General features: G+C 38.0%; 1 protein-coding gene across 3 annotated transcripts in view; it reads right to left on the minus strand.

Annotated features, from left to right (window-relative positions):
* The window catches only part of asxl2 (ASXL transcriptional regulator 2), a 291,665-nt gene that overhangs the window by 126,343 nt on the left and 147,307 nt on the right, over positions 1-18,015 (minus strand). For all 3 annotated transcript variants that reach the window (XM_039748788.1, XM_039748791.1, XM_039748790.1), the window contains exon 3: positions 15,373-15,481. In XM_039748788.1, coding sequence (XP_039604722.1) covers positions 15,373-15,481 — 109 coding nt within the window. The remainder of the gene's footprint in view (positions 1-15,372; positions 15,482-18,015) is intronic.

Here is an 18,015-nt window from a genome sequence, read left to right on the forward strand (position 1 = left end):
TATAAGAACTATTCATGGTGGCTCTAAATTCCGTACTAACCACTACTCTCTCTTCTGTTTCTTTTTCCGGTTTCTTTGTGGTGGTGGCCTGTGCCACCACCACCTACTCAAAGCATCATGATGCTCCAACACTGATGGACTAAAAGCTAAAAGTCTACATGACAAGTCCTTCCGTGAGAACCCAAAATACAAAGAGGACTGTTTCATTTATGTGAGGTAGAATTCCCAGAGGGGACTGGGCGGTCTCATGGTCTGGAATCCCTGCAGATTTTATTTTTTTCTCCAGCCATCTGGAGTTTTGTTTTTGTTTTTTTCTGTCCTCCCTGGCCATCGGACCTTACTCTTATTCTATGTTAATTAATGTTGACTTATTTTATTTTCTTACTGTCTTTTATTTTTCTATTCTTCATTATGTAAAGCACTTTGAGCTACATTTTTGTATGAAAATGTGCTATATAAATAAATGTTGTTGTTGTTGTAGAAAAGTGGAATTGTCTATATTCTCCAACCTTAAAGGAGAAGACTCAGTGCTGTTTTAATTAGCAAAGGAAGGTTGTGCAAAGTATTAAATGTAAGGGTGCCGATAATCCTGACACTTGAGGTTTTGTTAAGAATAATTATTTCTTGATGAGAAATTACTTGTCTCAGAATAAATTTACTTCAATTAAAGGTTGGATTTCTTTCATTTTTTCCACTGTGAGATTAAGGCAGTTCATCTATAACAGATTTTTTAAAAACCCTTTTTAATCACCGTAGCTCCATATGTGCAAAGCATTCTATTCTTCAAGTTAAAAAAATTTTATCAAGCACATGTATTTCATTTAAAACTGTTCAAAATGTTCCCAGGGCAAGATCTAACCTGTGAACATTGCAATCGAGCTCCAGCCTTACTAGGCAACATGTTTTGGGTGTGTACCAAATTAACATCATTCTGAACAAAATTTTTTAAATGTCTATCAGACAGCCTTGGTCTCACAATCACTCCTCCCCCATTAATAGCTGAGATTGGTGTACTCCCAGATAGGCTTAAAGTGTAGGAGTACAAACTATAATTGCCTTTACTTCACTACTAGCATGTAGACTTCTCTTGCTCAAATGAAAGAATCCTAGCGCACCTCTTTTAAGTCAGTGGGTAACTGATGTTACATACTATTTGTAATTGGAAAAAATCTAATTCTCACTTAGAGGATCTGTTTACCTTTTTTAAAACCTGGCAGGGTCTAATCAATAACATTTTAGAATAACCATTCATATTGGAGAGTAAGACACCTTTCAGTCTTTACTACTCTCTAATGTTTTACTCTGGCTGTTGGTCTTAATCTCTTTCTCATAGGTGGAGATTGAATTGAATTTAGTTTTGTTAAGTTTGACTTGATTGTATGGAATGCTACATGCTTTTAATTAATTCAATAAAAGATATAAAAAAGGAATCTTCATGTTTCAGAAAGATTGTGGTCCTTAATAAATTGTGAAACTACTGCTGCAGTTTTAGATGTTAATAGTCATCAGCAACGGCAGTTATCCAAGTGTGGATTTAATGTGACAGATGCCAGTCTCAAGCTGTCTTTAGTGGAGGGGCCCTTCTCTTCATCAAATTGTGCAGGGCTGTCACATGTCATTGACTTTGGCTAATGTGTCAGTGATTCATTAAAGGCCTTACCATTTCTTGAAGGTCATTCTGTTTATTGTTTTCTTTATATAGTGAACTACATTTACAAAAGTCCTACCAGGATTGTTAGAATACAGGATATCTTGTGTAATAATAAAAATATGAAAAAACAGTACCACTGGTAGCGGCGCACAGTCTCCTACATCCTGCTTCAATGACCAAACACTCAACCTTTTTTATTTTGATTTATTGATTTTTTCTAAATTGAAATATAATCAATAATTGGAATGTCATTGTATTTTATGTTTATGTAGATATGTAGATGTCAGTTTTGCGGTTTTGGGTGTCATACATCAGCCTGCATTTGTTCCTGGTGTTATGATTGCTTTCCATTTTGAATGATTATTTTTCATACTTTGTTTTTATATACTATTTCTTAATATTGTTACATTTAAATATAATTTAATGTATTGTGTATCAATTCTTTTTCCTAAGTACCTTGTTTTCTGCAGCTGGAACCCCAAGAGGTTGGCCCACCCTGACTGGGACTGCCCTTTACCTCTTTATTCTGGTGGAACAGATGGCCCCAGCAGAACTTCTTTAGAGATTGTGGAATTTTGCTATTATTTTGTAGATGTGTGCCATTGGATTATAGATTTGGACTGTTTTGCTTTGGATTGACATTTTAGGAAAATCCTTTATGCCTTATTTAATCTTATTCAATTGTTGTTGTTTTTTGCTTATTCTAAATAAATATATAAATATTTTTCATTGGCATTTTTCATAAGCCAAGGGTAATTATAATTTACACACTACCTTGAAAGGCATATTTGTACATTTTACGTGTTTAAAATTTAAGAACCCTTTCCCTTTTGGGACTGTGCATGCCAAAGTTTTCTGTAGAGATGGCGGCCAGGCTGCCTGTGGTGAGGCCTGTTTGGACCTTCATTTTGGTCCTGTGTATGCCAGCGTCTGTCTGTGTAGTGGAGGTAAGGCTACCTGGGATGAGGCCTATCTCTAGGCAGACCAGTAAAGGTCCTGACCTGGTTTGTGGGTCTTTTTTGAGGCCTTTAAACAGTTTAGGTCACCTCATGATAGATAGATAGATAGATAGATAGATAGATAGATAGATAGATAGATAGATAGATAGATAGATAGATAGATAGATAGATAGATAGATAGGATCTATCTATCTATCACTTCATTAATCCCAAGGGGAAATTCACATACTCCAGCAGCAGCATACTGATAAAGAACAATATTAAATTAATGAGTGATAACAATGAAGGTATAACAGACAGACTATAATTTTGTATAATATTAACGTTTACCCTTCCCGGCTAGAATTGAATAGTCGCATAACGGGGGGAGGAACGATCTCCTCAGTCTGTCAGTGGAGCAGGACAGTGACAGCAGTCTGTCGCTGAAGCTGCTCCTCTGTCTGGAGAAGATACTGTTCAGTGGATGCAGTGGATTCTCCACGATTGACAGGAGCCTGCTCAGTGCCTGTCGCTCTACCACTGATGTCAAAATGTCCAGCTCCGTGTCTACAATAGAGCCTTCCTTCCTCACCAGTTTGTCCAGGCGTGAGGCATCCCTCTTCTTTATGCTGACTCCCCAGCACACCACCACGTAGAAGAGGGCGCTTGCTGCACTCCCAGGTATTTATAGGTCTGCACCCTCTGCACACCATCACCTCTGATGATCACGGGTATCCATGAGGGGTCTGGGCCTCCTAAAATCCACCACCAGCTCCTTGATTTTGCTGGTGTTCAGGTGTAGGTGGTTTGAGTCACACCATTTAACAAAGTCCTTGATTAGCTTCCTATACTCCTCCTCCTGCCCACTCCTGATGCAGCCCACGATAGCAGTGTCATCTTTAAACTTTTGCACGTGGCAGGACTCCGAATCGTATTGGAAGTCTGATGTATATAGGACCGGAGAAAGTACAGTCCCCTGCGGCAAAATGCGGCGCTCCTGTGTTGCTGACCACAATGTTAGACCTGCAGTTCCCAAGACGCACATACTGAGGTCTGTCTTTAAGATAGTCCACGATCCATGCTACCAGATATGAATCTACTCCCATCTCTGTTAGCTTGTCCTTAAGGAGCAGAGGTTGGATGGTGTTGAAGGCGCTAGAGAAGTTCAGAAACATAATTCTTACAGCACCACTTCCTCTGTCCAAGTGAGAGAGGGATTGGTGTAGCATATAGATGATGGCATCCTCCTCTACCACCTTCTCCTGCAATGCGAACTGCAGAGAGTCAAGGGTGTGGCAGACCTGTGGCCTCAGGTGGTGAAGCAGCAGCCACTCCATGGTCTTCATCACATGTGACGTCAGAGTGACAGGCCGGAAGTTGTTCAGCTCACTAGGACGTAATACCTTTGGGACTGGGGTGATGCAAGCCTCGGACTCTCCCCTGTTCCAGACTCAGGTTGAAGATGTGCTGTAGAGGATTCCCCAGCTCCAACACACAGGCCATCAGTCATGGCAATACTCCATCTGGACCCACTGCTTTGCTGGCACAAAGTCTCCTCAGCTCTCTGCTTACCTGGACTGCTGTAATTGTGGGTTGGGGGAAACTCTCTCCTATGCTGGTCCTAGCAGAATGATGGGTGGAGGTTGCAGTACTCCGAGGTGAGAGTGGGTTAGGGTGATCAAACCTGTTGAAGAAGTTGTTCATCTGGCTTGCTCTCTCCACGTCTCTCTCAATGGTGGCACCCCTCTTCGAGCTGCAGCCAGTGATGATCTTCATCCCATGCCACACTTCCTTCATGCTGTTATTCTGCAACATCTGTTCCAGCTTTCTCCTGTACTACTCCTTCGTCGCCCTGAGCTGGAGTCGGAGTTCCTTCTGCATGCGCTTGAGCTCATGCTGATCACCATCTTTAAAAGCCCTTTTCTTCTGGTTCAAAAGACCCTTGATGTCACTTGTAACCCAAGGCTTGTTGTTAGCATAGCAGCATACGGTTCTTACTGGAACTACAATTTCCATACAGAAGTTGATGTAGTAAGTAGTGCAGTCAACAACCTCATCAATGTTCTCACTATGTGACCCCTACAGGATATCCCAGTCCATAGTGCTCTGCCTCAGGGGACCACTTCCTGAATGAGTGTGTGGTTGTAGGTAGCGCCTTCACTCTTGGTTTGTAGTGAGGCTGAAGCAGAACCAGGTTATGATCTGCATTCCCAAGCGCAGGCAGAGGGGTGGTGCTGTATGCCTCTTTAACGTTTGCATACAGCAGGTCGATAGACCTATTTCCCTGGGTGTTACAATCCACATACTGGGAGAAGGCAGGTAATGTTTTGTCCAGCATCATATGGTTAAAGTCTCCAGCAATTGGCACAAGCGCCTCAGGGTGCTGTGTTTGTAATTTAGCAACCGCGTAATGGATGATGTCACCCACTATCTCCACATCCGCCCAAGGAGAGATGTAAACAATAACAACAATGACGTGTCCAAACTCTCTGGGCAAGTAATAGGGACACAAACTTACGGCCAACAGTTCGATGCCCCTGCAGCAAGTGGAGATTTTAATGTTTACATGTCCAGAGTTGCACCACCTTGTATTGACATAGAGAGCGACTCTCCCTCCTTTCTGCTTCCCGCAGGTACTTGCGTATCTGTCCACTCTAACTGTGCTAAACCGGGGTAGCTCCACGTTAGCATCTGGAATGTTAGTTGCTAGCCACGTTTCACTAAAACACAGCAAACTGCATTCTCTGTAGGTCCTGACATTCTTCACCAGTTCGTCGATCTTATTTGGTAGTGAGTTCACATTTCCCAGGATCACAGAAGGCACCGAAGGTTTGTAGCGCCACTTTCTCGCTAGACGCTTGGATTTTATCTTAGCACCAGCTGTGCTGCCCTGATACCGCCTTCTTACCTCGTCAGGTAAATAGGGAAACACACCGGCGTGGGCATTTGTTCTCAGCACTTGAAGTTGACTACTTGAATGGACGAGTCTCGGGGTATAAAAATTCATGTCCAAGCAGTAAAAGTAGTAAAATGTGTCCAGGGAATGAGTCCACATAAAAGAAAGTGGTAGGAGTGATCAGTGAAATAGAAAAAAATAGAGAAAAAAGGTAGAAAGATACAGTCATACACGGAGCTGCTGGAGCGGCGCCTGTCTCTTGATATTACACTGTGTACCAATAAGTGAGTATAAAAAAGAGGCATATGTGGAGATGCATTAATTATTGGAACTTGAATAAGAGAAAAAAAAAAGGAGGAAAGCTAATACAAACTGCTGTATCTACTGATTATTTCATAACTGAGAGTATGAATGCTGTTTTGTTGGAAGAAAAATCAAGACAAGCCACCTGTATACAGTTGGAAAGACAAGAATCTTGCTTTTCTTCCTTCTATAACAGAGATTCTTGATTGATTATGTTGATGTGGTGCCTCTACAGTGGTTTGGTCCAAACTAAGTCAGTGGAAAACATCAAGCTAAGTGCTGTTTTCCTTAAAATTCAAGTATTTTATCCACTTCTGCCTGTTTGAGGTGAGTATATATGTTTTTGGGCTCACATTTGGCTTAGGGCAAAAGAACCCTGCTTTTTGTTAGCTCATGCCCCCTGTAAAATACACCATCCAAAATCAATTTTACAATTGTGGAATAATTGTAGAATAACTACTGGCATGTTAAATTTAATAGTCTAAAATAATCATTTACACTGGTCTTTCTTATTTATTTCAATATACTACTGTAAGACTGTATTTTAAACATTTATAAATTCTAGGTCCCTCTTCTTTTTCTGTAACTGTAGAAGCTCTGTTCAGTATACTTAAATGCAACATTTTAAATGTAGTTAATCCCCTTTTGAATTGTTTAAAAAGCAAAGCAGCAAAATAAATACACATCAGCCATCATGTCAAATATTGATTTTGTGTTAAAAAGTACATTGTTTCATGGATTAAAATCTTTTCACTCTAATTTTACAAAGTATGTGAAAAACATTCTGTGACTCCTAAAAAAAAAAAAAAGACTGAAAACAACTCTATTCTAGTTGTGTGCCAATCTGATGTTTTCACATTTTCTGGTCTCACTATATAACACAGGATGTGGGTTTTCTGCTGAAAGCTATTCTGCTGAATTTGCTAAACTCTTCACATATATTTTTGCCTGACTCAATGTTTTTCCTGATTATGCACTTGTGCACAAAAGACTTTTCACTTGTTTTTCACAGTTTTTACTGTACTTAAAAACATACATCTACAACAGCAAACGTACATCTGATTTGAACTCTTCCTTTTGAATTAAATTCTAAAAAATGTACAAAGTCATTAGGTAACACCTAACAATAATGATTATACTCTGATTATATCCTACAATCATCTCATTTTTAAAGAACTCAGTGCTCAACTATGGCAATGAAGAAATGAAAAGTGAAAGGTTAACTTGGCACTTAGAAACATACTTTATGATAAACTGCTGTGCTTTCATTTAAAACTCAGAATCAGCTCACATGAAGAACTGATTACATTAGAAAGTGTGAATTTAATGAAGGCTTCAGTGTTGATCCCCTGTAGGAGTTAGATTTTCAAGCACAGCCAGAACTTGACATTTAAGAGAAGATCCATTTAGCAGTGAAGGATTCACAACAATTGTATCAGCTAAAATGCAACTGGTGGTTTAGGATGAAGGCAAGACACTCGGAACTAACTTGTAAATTTAAAGTATGAATATATGGCCACAACCAAGAGGAGCTTTTACATTAGCAAGATCCATCACTATATTGCGTAAAACAATTTTTTCCAATCGTGTTAAATTTTACCTTTTTTCTTTTGTACTATGGACCCCTTCTCCGTAGTTATTCAAATAAAGTGGAATTACAGTTCACCTGTAAAAAATTAGTTTTAAACACAAGGAAAATGCAGAGTTCCCAAGTCTTAAAAACATATAATAAAAATGGCCTTGCTAACTATGCTTACGGTGTGCTCTATATCTGGTATGCTGGGTAGCTTTCTTATCTGGGCCATTGATGATTACTTCACATCATTCTCTTGCCTCCTGAGAATATGCCTGAATTGCAGTCTTGACGCTGATCATTCAATACAACTCTCCTCTCAAGATTCAAAGAAATATGGCAAAGATTGTTATTTAACAGTTATGACCTGGTATTACAGTAGATGAAATGACACAGATGCTCTTAAAAAGGTCCAGGGGTAATTGCTTCATTGGCCTCTGGTATCCACTGAGCATATTGTCTCCCTGCTGAGCCAAGTTTACCTTCTCAATACCATTACAACTTGGACTCCACCACCACCTACTTTTATATTCTGTTGTATGAAGGAGAGGAAAAGGGAATCAGGAATTGTCCCTTGTTAAGACTCCTTTCTTAGAAATCCATAACCCAGAACTTGGTGGCTGTGGATGCCCAGAAGGTTAGACAGGCTTGGCCAGGGTAATGGAAGGTTTCATACCAAGCCAGGAAACCATAATGGAAAGACTGGGAGAATTGGCATACCAGGAGTAGGCCATTCCCCTACATGGCAGGTGGCAAAGATCCTCAGGGCTAAACCTGATTAGGACATCCACAAGGTTCATGGGAAATGGAGTCTGGAAGCACAACCCTGTCAAGGTCTTTGGGGACCACCAGAGTGTGATGCTGGAGAAGGACTGCCCTGGTTCCCACATGGCCCAGAAGTACTCCAGATGACTTGTAGGGGAGACTGGGAGCAGTTCCCAGATCGACTTTAAAAGTAAGCCCACTGTCGCAGTGTGGTAAGTCAAGAGTCAGGAGGCAACAGGCAACATTCTTTGGAGAAGAGACACAGACAGAGACAGAAAGAGAAAGAGCACTTACAAGTCTGTATATCGACTGTGATCATTGTTGTACTTGAGTTGGGTGGATTAAAAATCCTTTATTTTAAACTGATCAAATGTCATATGAAATTCAGTACTGCCCTCAACAGACTGTACTATTCAAAACTACCTTATAAATGTGTTCTTCACTCACCAAAGTTGATTTTTTTTAATGCTGTCTGTAAAGTTTAACTGTCACATGCCTGTCAGATACTTGCTCTAACCACATTATCCTGTTACAATTAAAACTTCAGTTGTTTGAAAACTTGATACAAATTGTACTAACCTGTAAATGACATTTAAACAAAAATACTTTTACTATAGATTAGTATCAAGAAACATTTGCAAGAATCTCCACCAGTAACTCTATAGCATTTTAGAAAACAAAAGAAAACATAATCTGAATCTTGCTGTAAAAAACTGTATCCTAGACTTAATAACACAGAATAGATAACTTTTTATCAGCACAATAGAATACTTGATCCAATACTTAAGACAAGTACATTAACACACTGAAGCAAAGCTCTTCAGGTAAACTTTTGTAAAATGTTCTATGATTAACCAACACCAACACTGAAAAAATAAAGTAGAACAGGGAGATTAGTGTGTACAAAAAATGTCTCTTAAGCGGTGCTTGTTCCTAGCACAATTGCTTTCATACCAAGAAAAGACTGAAATTACTAGTCATGTGCCAGAGGTCCATTGCCAGGCAACATACTAGCACAAAAGTCAAGAAATCAAGCTCCCCCCTTGGTATTTGGATTCTGAAATACAACACAAAGCACAGGGATAAAAAAATAGCTTAAATGATGTAATGTATTGAATAGGAAATGTATTAGTATTCATTAAATTATCCTTTATAATAATTAAAACACAACATAAAAAACTGTGAATGCAACTGTTATCCTGATTGTGTCACTCATCAAGTTATTGATTAAAGGTGGCTCTGGAATTAAAGTACAGGTTCCCTTTTTGCTTACAAGTCTTTTTACTTTGCTATCTTTAAAAGACAACTCCTTTAAGTTGACTGGAGCCATTTTCTTCACCGATTAAACAGAGCTAATCGCAATCTACTAAATTAGTAGAAACATTCTCCTTGATCTTCCCTTCTACAGTGCCATGAAAAAATATTTACCCCTTTACTGATTTCCTCTATTTTTGCTCATTCCTAACACTTAATTACTTTTGAAGGGCACCCCTAGGAAACACAATAAACAGTTTTTAAATGATCATTTGATCTATTGAAGGAAGAATACCCATGTGACAAAGTATTTGCCTCCTTAGTCACTCAATCAACCAATGAACTAAATTGAAATGAAAATGGGTTACATTAGACCAGATCCATCTGAGGTTGATTGCATGGCACTTTACATTCTTTCCTGCAACATTTCCTATTTGTTGCCTTTGGAATAAACAGCAGACATGTCTCTGCTTTTTAGATGATACAGTGTGCACTTCTTATGAGCCTGACTACTATTCACAATGTCTGTGTCCCACAGGGATCTATCATTTTTACTAGAAAGAAACATTCTGCGCAGTTTTGGCGCATGTTGCTTTTATTAAATATTATTTTCATCCTTAGGACAGTGACATCATCATATTTCAATTTTGAACATTTTGCTTTAATCATTGGCTCTGCCACTTGCTCAGTGTAACCTAAAATGTCACTGTGACATTTGTGGTGTCCTAGTTTTAATATATTTATTTTTTTTTAAAAAAAAGTGATTTCTTAAAATTATGTTTATCTTCTGTTTACTGAGTTCCTAGCAAAGTTTTTAACTTTGTTTTTAATTAGCAATATTTTTGTGCTTGTGATACTTAGTTTGTCTAACATCCTCATTTTTCAGAACTCTGTATGTGTTCTGATAATGTCTTTTCTTTCATCCAATTAGTTTTTCATTTCTTGATCTTTACATTTTTTCTATCTCCACATCTCAAGGAACATAGGCAAAAAAAGAGACCAGGTTCAATTTTGGGAAATGCACTGTAGGAAGACCAGTCTGTTTAAGGTACCACCAGTAATAAATAATAAAAAAACTAATCACCCAAAAAAACCCAAAAAACAACAAAACAAATAATAATTTTATACTTCGCTTTCATTAAAGGATCATTCAAATATGAATTGGTATAATAAACTAACCAGTGGTTAACTTGGAGCTTTGTCACCTTCTGATAGCAGTTTCTGGAAGCAAAGAGCTTTCTCTGCAATCTCCTGGCAGAGGCCAAAAAATACTCTGTCACAGACTTTTACAGCATAACTAGCTGTGTAAACTCGTGCAGGTCCTAGAAACTATTGAAATCATCAGAAAAAAAATTGAAATGTAGAGATGTCAGGTAATTGAAAGGAACTACTCTGGGCAACTTTCTCCTAGGAGATTTCATTTTGCCGACATGCTCGCATCATTTGTGCATTATCAGCTAACCGACTTTGTCTTTCTTCTGAGGTGTTGTTTTGCTGATGTGCTCGCCTCACTTGTGTATTAGTGGCAGGAAGAAAAGTAAAAGGGATACTGTTTTGCCGATGTGCTTGCCTCACTCATGTATTAGCGGCTAAGCGAGTGTGTCTTTCTTCGGAGGTTTCATTTTACCAACGTGCTAGCCTCACTTTTGTATTGGCGGCTAAGCGAGTTTGTTTCCTCGGAGGTAGAACCCTTACCCTGACTCCACCTCTCACTTCCGGGCCGGATAGACAGACACACACACACTTCCAAGCGTAGACGTTTATATATAAGATATTACAAACAAAACAAAAAGCATTTATTTGTCTTTACTTTTTTATTTTTTTTGTTATTTTGTAGTTTGGTGTGTTGCCATTTGGTGCGGTTTGTGCTTAGACATCATCATTTTGTTTACCATGTTCATTGAATGATATTGAGTTGTATGTGACTTGATCACCACATGGGTATAAAACACATTTGCTTCATCCTGTTATTAAGTATTTTGATTTGCTACTAGGAATCTTTCTGATTTTTGGACTTTGATTAATCTTTTGTCCTTTTTCTGTTCATCTCGTGGTGTAATTTTTTTTACCTGTTTTTTAGTACAACTCTACTCTTTTTCAGCTAGTTCCAAAAGGAGAATCCTTAACTACAATATTCCAGGCGTTCAAGATATCACATGCCACATAGTGTGTGACTCAAACACCCAGCAAAACGTGGCACCATAATAACCAAAACAGAGCCTATAATGCAATCTATAAATAGAAAAGAACACTAAAATATCACAAATACTTCCTAAATCCTGACTTTTTACAACTGTTTAAATGTGTTTTAAGCAAATGAAACAAAACAAATTTAAACTGACTCATACAAACAGTTATTCTAAAACATTTACCCTCCATTGGCAAAAATAAAACGCATTTATTGGTATTCAATTAATGTTTAAAGGTTATACTGTATTATACAGTGTACTTTTACAACAGAGGTATTAAGTTCATGTTGTTTCTGCTTTATATATGTAAATAAAGTGTTGTTTTGTTTTGTTTCAATAAAATGTGATTTTGTTTGAGCTATTACTTTATTTTCTAATGACGACCAGATTCTACAAAGTCTTACATTAAAATAAGACATCATTCTTATCTTGTTGTAAGCAGTGTAGCTTAATGACAATGGAGTTTATTTTTAAAGCCACAATAATGCTGGTTCAATCTCCATACCCTCAAACACTCCAGCTTAACCAGAACGTTTTTTTTTTCTTTTGTTTTTTCGGTCCTCCCGACCATTGACCTTATCATTATACTCCTCTTCAGAGATTTATAACAAGATATTATATATAGAGACTCTACATTTCCACTAATTGTATATCTGTGTTATGTAAGCTCATATTGATTTTGTCCCACCTGCTAACTGGTAGGTACACTTTTTAAGTAATAGCAGGACATGCAGGAAAAATAAATAAATTAATTAAATTAAATTAAATATAGCAATCAAGGCCCAAACGTGAGGTATAATTTAAAGTCAATAGAACAAGCAAGAAGTTAAAACAGAACGAACCCCACAAGAGAAAGGTTTTTTGTAGGTTTTTGTCATCTACATTTTATGTTGGTGTGCCGATGACAAACAGCTCGCAACATCTGAGGCCACACCCCTAGAAATGTGGGACATGGACCTTAACGACAGGCACTTAAAAAAAAAATACAGACCCACACACAAAATTTAAATCATTTGGAAAATTGAGCAAAAAGTAACAGAAACTGTTTATATCCAAATAAGCCAAAAAAAGCCCTTAACAGAACAAGATTTATTTTTTTGTTTCTTATTCATTATAATTCTTACCTAATTTATTTTTCTTTTCTTGTATTTCTTTGTAAAGAATTCTGTACATGAAAATGTGCTATAGAAATAAATGTTGTTGTAAACAGTTATAATATGGACTGTGATAAAAAAATTTAATTCATATTTTTTGCTTGCATACAGCTCTTTATTTGTAAAGGATAACATTTTGTTTATTCCATAAACAGTGACATAGATGCTTGCAAATATTTTGGTCCATACGTTCCGTTTAAACACCACCATGACATAAAAAGATGATAAATCTGTGCTGTATCTCAAAAATTATCACTCGACTCTTTAACGTATATCCAACAGCAGACCGAGTAAGTTATATCTGTCCATCCACACATATTTTTGTTGAATAACAATTTCTTGCAGGTTATGCTTCAGACATGGTGTATGCTAAAGATTGGTTTACTAGTTTAGTTACAAGGCAAGCATTGAGGTTCTTATTAAATTGAAGTATTTGTAAATTTCCTGGGAAAACTGACCCCCCCATTTGTTTAATTAGGTGTTCTCATGGTATGTGTGGTTCCTGCTTTGAGATAAACATATCTTCTAAATGTAAACTACACCTGATCTGTTTCACCCTTTGTACTGTATTTTGACTTTTGTTGTGATGTACGAAGTGATCATGAGAGTCTTATTTTATTCCTTTCTTACATAATAAATAAATAAATAAATCATTTAAAACAGATCAATGAGTTTACTACATTATTATAGTAAAAACAATATACAGGATAAAGACACAGAAATTACATTTTATTTCAACTTTCTTCTTTTTTTGGAATTTATGACTCACTTTTTATGTTATAGATGTTTGGTATTTCCAGTGGGTAGCACTGCTGCCTCGCAGTTTGGAGACTCGGGTTTGCTTCCCGGGTCCTCTCTGCGTGGAGTTTGCATGTTCTCCCTGTGTCTGCGTGGGTTTCCTCCGGGTGCTCTGGTTTCCTCCCACAGTCCAAAGACATGCAGGTTAAGTGGATTGATGATTCTAAATTGTCCCTAGTGTGTGCTTGGTGTATGGGTGTGTGTGTGTACACCCTGCGGTGGGCTGGCGCCCTGCCCAGGGTTTGTTTCCTGCCTTGCACGCTGTGTTGCCTGGGAGTGGCTCCAGCAGACCCCCGTGACCCTGTAGTTAGGATATATGGTTGGATAATGGATGGATGGATGGATGTTTGGTATTTCAGTTGTAATCAAATATTGCACCTGTCTGTAAAGGTAATTCAGAAGAAAAACAAAAGCAGGATTTCAAGAACAAAATAATAATAATAATGAAATACAATAAATAGCTAGAGAGAATGACATCCCAAAATACTGAGAACATACTGTGTTCAACACTGGGGGTAGAACACAAATGAATTCTTGCATTATAAATTCCTGCAAGAATGCATGAAATGTTACAGACCTTTTCTAGACTATGCAAAGCAGAAAGGATTTGAAACGAGTAATCCAAATCCTCCAATATGATAAATTGCAAACAGATTACAGAGAAAAATAGGATTCATCAGTCCAACCACTGAGTTTACATGGCAGGATTTTGGAATCTCATTACTCTATAATCAGATTTAAGTCTACTTCCAAACAACAAGACTGATTAGAATTAGTGACATGACAAAGTCCGCCTTTTACAAGTGTCAGAGGTGCCAGGGCGACGACCCGGCCGGGACGCCATAAAGGATCGGAAGAGGGCGTGTGCCCGCCTTGGATCACGTGGGGGCTGCCACCCTGGTTGGTTTGGGGGCCACGGGTTGAGGGCATGGAAGCCCAACCCTGTAGGGGCCAGTGGTCACCGCCAGGGGGTGTCCCAATGCCTTGGGAACCCTGGACCTCAGTACTTCCGCCACACCAGGAAGTGCTGGGGGGGAAGAGAAGCAGAGACACCCAGAATGCTTCCAGTAGTACAGCCAGCACTTCCGCCACACAGGTGCGTGTCGGCGGTTGATTGCCGGGGACCACCTGGAGCATATCCGGGTGAGGATAAAAGGGGCCGCCTCCCTTCATTCGAGGCTGGAGTCGGGTGGAAGAAGGACTAAGCAGAGGAGAGTGGAGGCGGCCTGAAGAGTGGAGGCATTGTGTATTGGCCAGGACTTTGGGGACTTGGGGTTTGTGTGCACGTGGACTTTGTAAATAATAGTATTGTTAATAAATGTGTGGTGAGTGAAAAACAACATGTCTGCCTGTCTGTGTCCGGGTTACGTTCACACAAGCAAAGCTAGAACATCTTCCATGTGCAGATTACACGGATTAATGAAATGTTCACACATAGGTTTATACTGAAATGTTTTCCAAAGAACACTAAACTCGCATCCATGCAATGCAATATGACTTTTGACAATCACCCTATATTTTAACATAGTTTTGCTATAAAAAGCACCCAAAGTGTATAATTGTTTAGGTGGCAATATGGTGTGACTTTTTGTTTTCATTAGATGGAAATGCAACTGAAGACGTCATTTCAAAACAGCACATAACATGTAAACCACTGAAAAATATATTGTTCAGTTTGTAAAACTGAAAAGAACACATGACAAAAATGGCTTAAGATACTGGAAACAATTGCCCAATTCCCCTTTCTTTCTTCTACCTTTAATGCCTCGAGTATTTAAAAACATATCCAATGTTATATAATCTTTTTCAGTTTACCCATGCTTTTTCTTATAGTGTCATTTGTGTACTCACCTTCAAAGTATAGACTCCCATACGCCCTGGCACTTTGTAGAAAATTCCTTCTTCTCCTCTGGAGTTAGTATGTAGCATTGCGTTTAAACAAGCCAAAGGAGAAGTCCCACTAAAAAAAAAAAAAGAACACAAAGGGCAGTGCTTTCAGTAGTTGCTACTTTGCATTCATCTGAGCTTATGCACAGGGAATAATGCAGACAATCATAAGTGAAACAAGAACACTACATTAAGTAAACCAAGCTGGGACTCATGAAGCAAAATTTTCCCTATTTTAATTTAACAATTCTTCTCACCATATAGGTTTAAAATGCATGAAATTCTCAAATAAAAAATTAACTAATATGATTACACTACCTAAAAGTAGTTAAAAAGAAGTGTACTTTTTTTTCTCTAAGCTAACACAACAGAACTTTCAGGAAAGATGCCAGGAAAACACAGTAAAAGGAATATTAGTAAGGTTGCTGTTTACTGATACAGGTAAGAAACTCCAAACCATTTTCAAGTAAAAACTGTCCACAAACAAAAGTACTAAACTACAGCAATCTTAAAGAATTCAGAACTTCTCTTTGTTGACTAATGTGATCTTCATGACGAAATCAAAGAAGGCTATTAATGAACTCTAGAATCTGTAAAAAAACACTTCCTTGTACATTATTTACAATGGCAGTCATTACAACCAACTATTAGTTATCTCTTTGTGTATCACAGTAACTTTATGCTTTCTTAGCAGTAGACAGTAAAAAATGAACAACTCCTTACAGGAACAAAATATACAAATGACATAATGACATGAAACTCATCTGGTGACCTACAAGCAAAAAGAAGTCTTTTACTTATCAATAGCACCTGATGACTCCGACTCTCTCGATTCACTAACACAATGTCTTACTGGTATTTCTGAATGGATGAATAGTAATTTTCTCAAACTAAATAAAGAGAAAACTGACATTTTAGTAATTGGCAATAATGGATTCAATGGGGTTATCAGAAATAAACTTGATGCACTAGGATTAAAAGTTAAGACGGAAGTAAAAAATTTAGGGGTAACCGTTGACTGTAATCTGAATTTTAAATCACATATTCATCAGACCACTAGGACAGCATTTTTTCACTTAAGAAACATAGCTAAAGTTAGACCTCTTATATCATTGAAAGATGCAGAGAAATTAATTCACGCTTTTGTTTTCACTAGACTAGATTACTGTAACGCACTCCTCTCAGGACTACCCAAAAAAGAAATAAATCATTTGCAACGAGTGCAGAATGCAGCTGCTAGAATCCTAACTGGGAAAAAAAAATCCGAACACATTTCTCCAGTTTTGATGTCACTACACTTGTTGCCTGTGTCTTTCAGGATTGACTTTAAAATACTGCTTATGGTTTATAAAGCCTTAAATAATCTCGCTCCATCTTATATATCGGAATGTCTGACCCCCTATATTCCAAATCGTAGCCTTAGATCTTCAAATGAGTGTCTCCGTATAATTCCAAAAGCTAAACTCAAAAGAAGTGGTGAGGCGGCCTTCTGCTGTTATGCACCTAAAATCTGGAATAGCCTGCCAATAGGAATTCGCCAGGCTGATACAGTAGAGCACTTTAAAACACTGCTGAAAACACATTACTTTAACATGGCTTTTTTATAACTTCACTTTAACTTAATACTGATACTCTGTATGTTCAATTCTTCATAATAACTATTCACAGTGGCTCCAAAATCCATACTGACCCCAACTCTCTCTTCTGTTTGTTTTTCCGGTTTCTTTGTGGTGGCGGCCTGCGCCACCACCACCTACTCAAAGCATCATGATGCACCAACATTGATGGACTGAAAGCCAGAAGTCTACATGACCATCATCATCAGGTCCTTCCATGAAAACCCTAAATACAAAGAGGACTGTTTGACTTATGTTAGGTAGATTGCCCAGAGGGGACTGGGCGGTCTCTTGGTCTGGAACCCCTACAGATTTTGTTTTTTTCTCCAGCCTTTGGAGTTTTTTTGTTTTTCTGTCCACCCTGGCCATCGGACCTTACTCTTATTCTATGTTAATTAATTTTGACTTATGTTTATCTTTTATTGTGTCTTCTATTTCTCTATTCATTTTGTAAAGCACTTTGAGCTACATTTTTTTGTATGAATATGTGCTATATAAATAAATGTTGATTGATTGATTGATTGAAGTCAAAGTCAAAATGTCTTCACTGTATTCAGTTCACAACATAACTCATATACAAGGGAAAATTGAGATTGCATTGTGCCTTTCAGACTCACAGATGATTCAAACAATCAAAACATGCCATCTGGATTCTTCTATAATTGTGTGAGATGCACAATGTTTTCACTCACTAATCATTTTTTTTACATTTTTTATAGATATACTTATTGATATGCTAGAGTCCACTAGTAAGAGGTGGGCCTTTACACCCATGAATCCTATTTGCACTATTTATGGGCATCACCTAGATGCTGCCAAAGGGTTGAAGAATTCCTCATTAAGTTGCAATCCCACCAAGAAAAAGTACCCTCTGGGGGCCAGTGGGGCCTTTATAGCCTTACACACTGTTAAGTAATTTACAGTGCGAGTCATTGAAAACTGCTTTTAAGATGTCTTCCTTTAGAAGTACAAAGCAGGGCCTAAGAAGTTT

Source organism: Polypterus senegalus, chromosome 3 (assembly GCF_016835505.1).
Source record: "Polypterus senegalus isolate Bchr_013 chromosome 3, ASM1683550v1, whole genome shotgun sequence".
NCBI lineage: Eukaryota > Metazoa > Chordata > Cladistia > Polypteriformes > Polypteridae > Polypterus > Polypterus senegalus.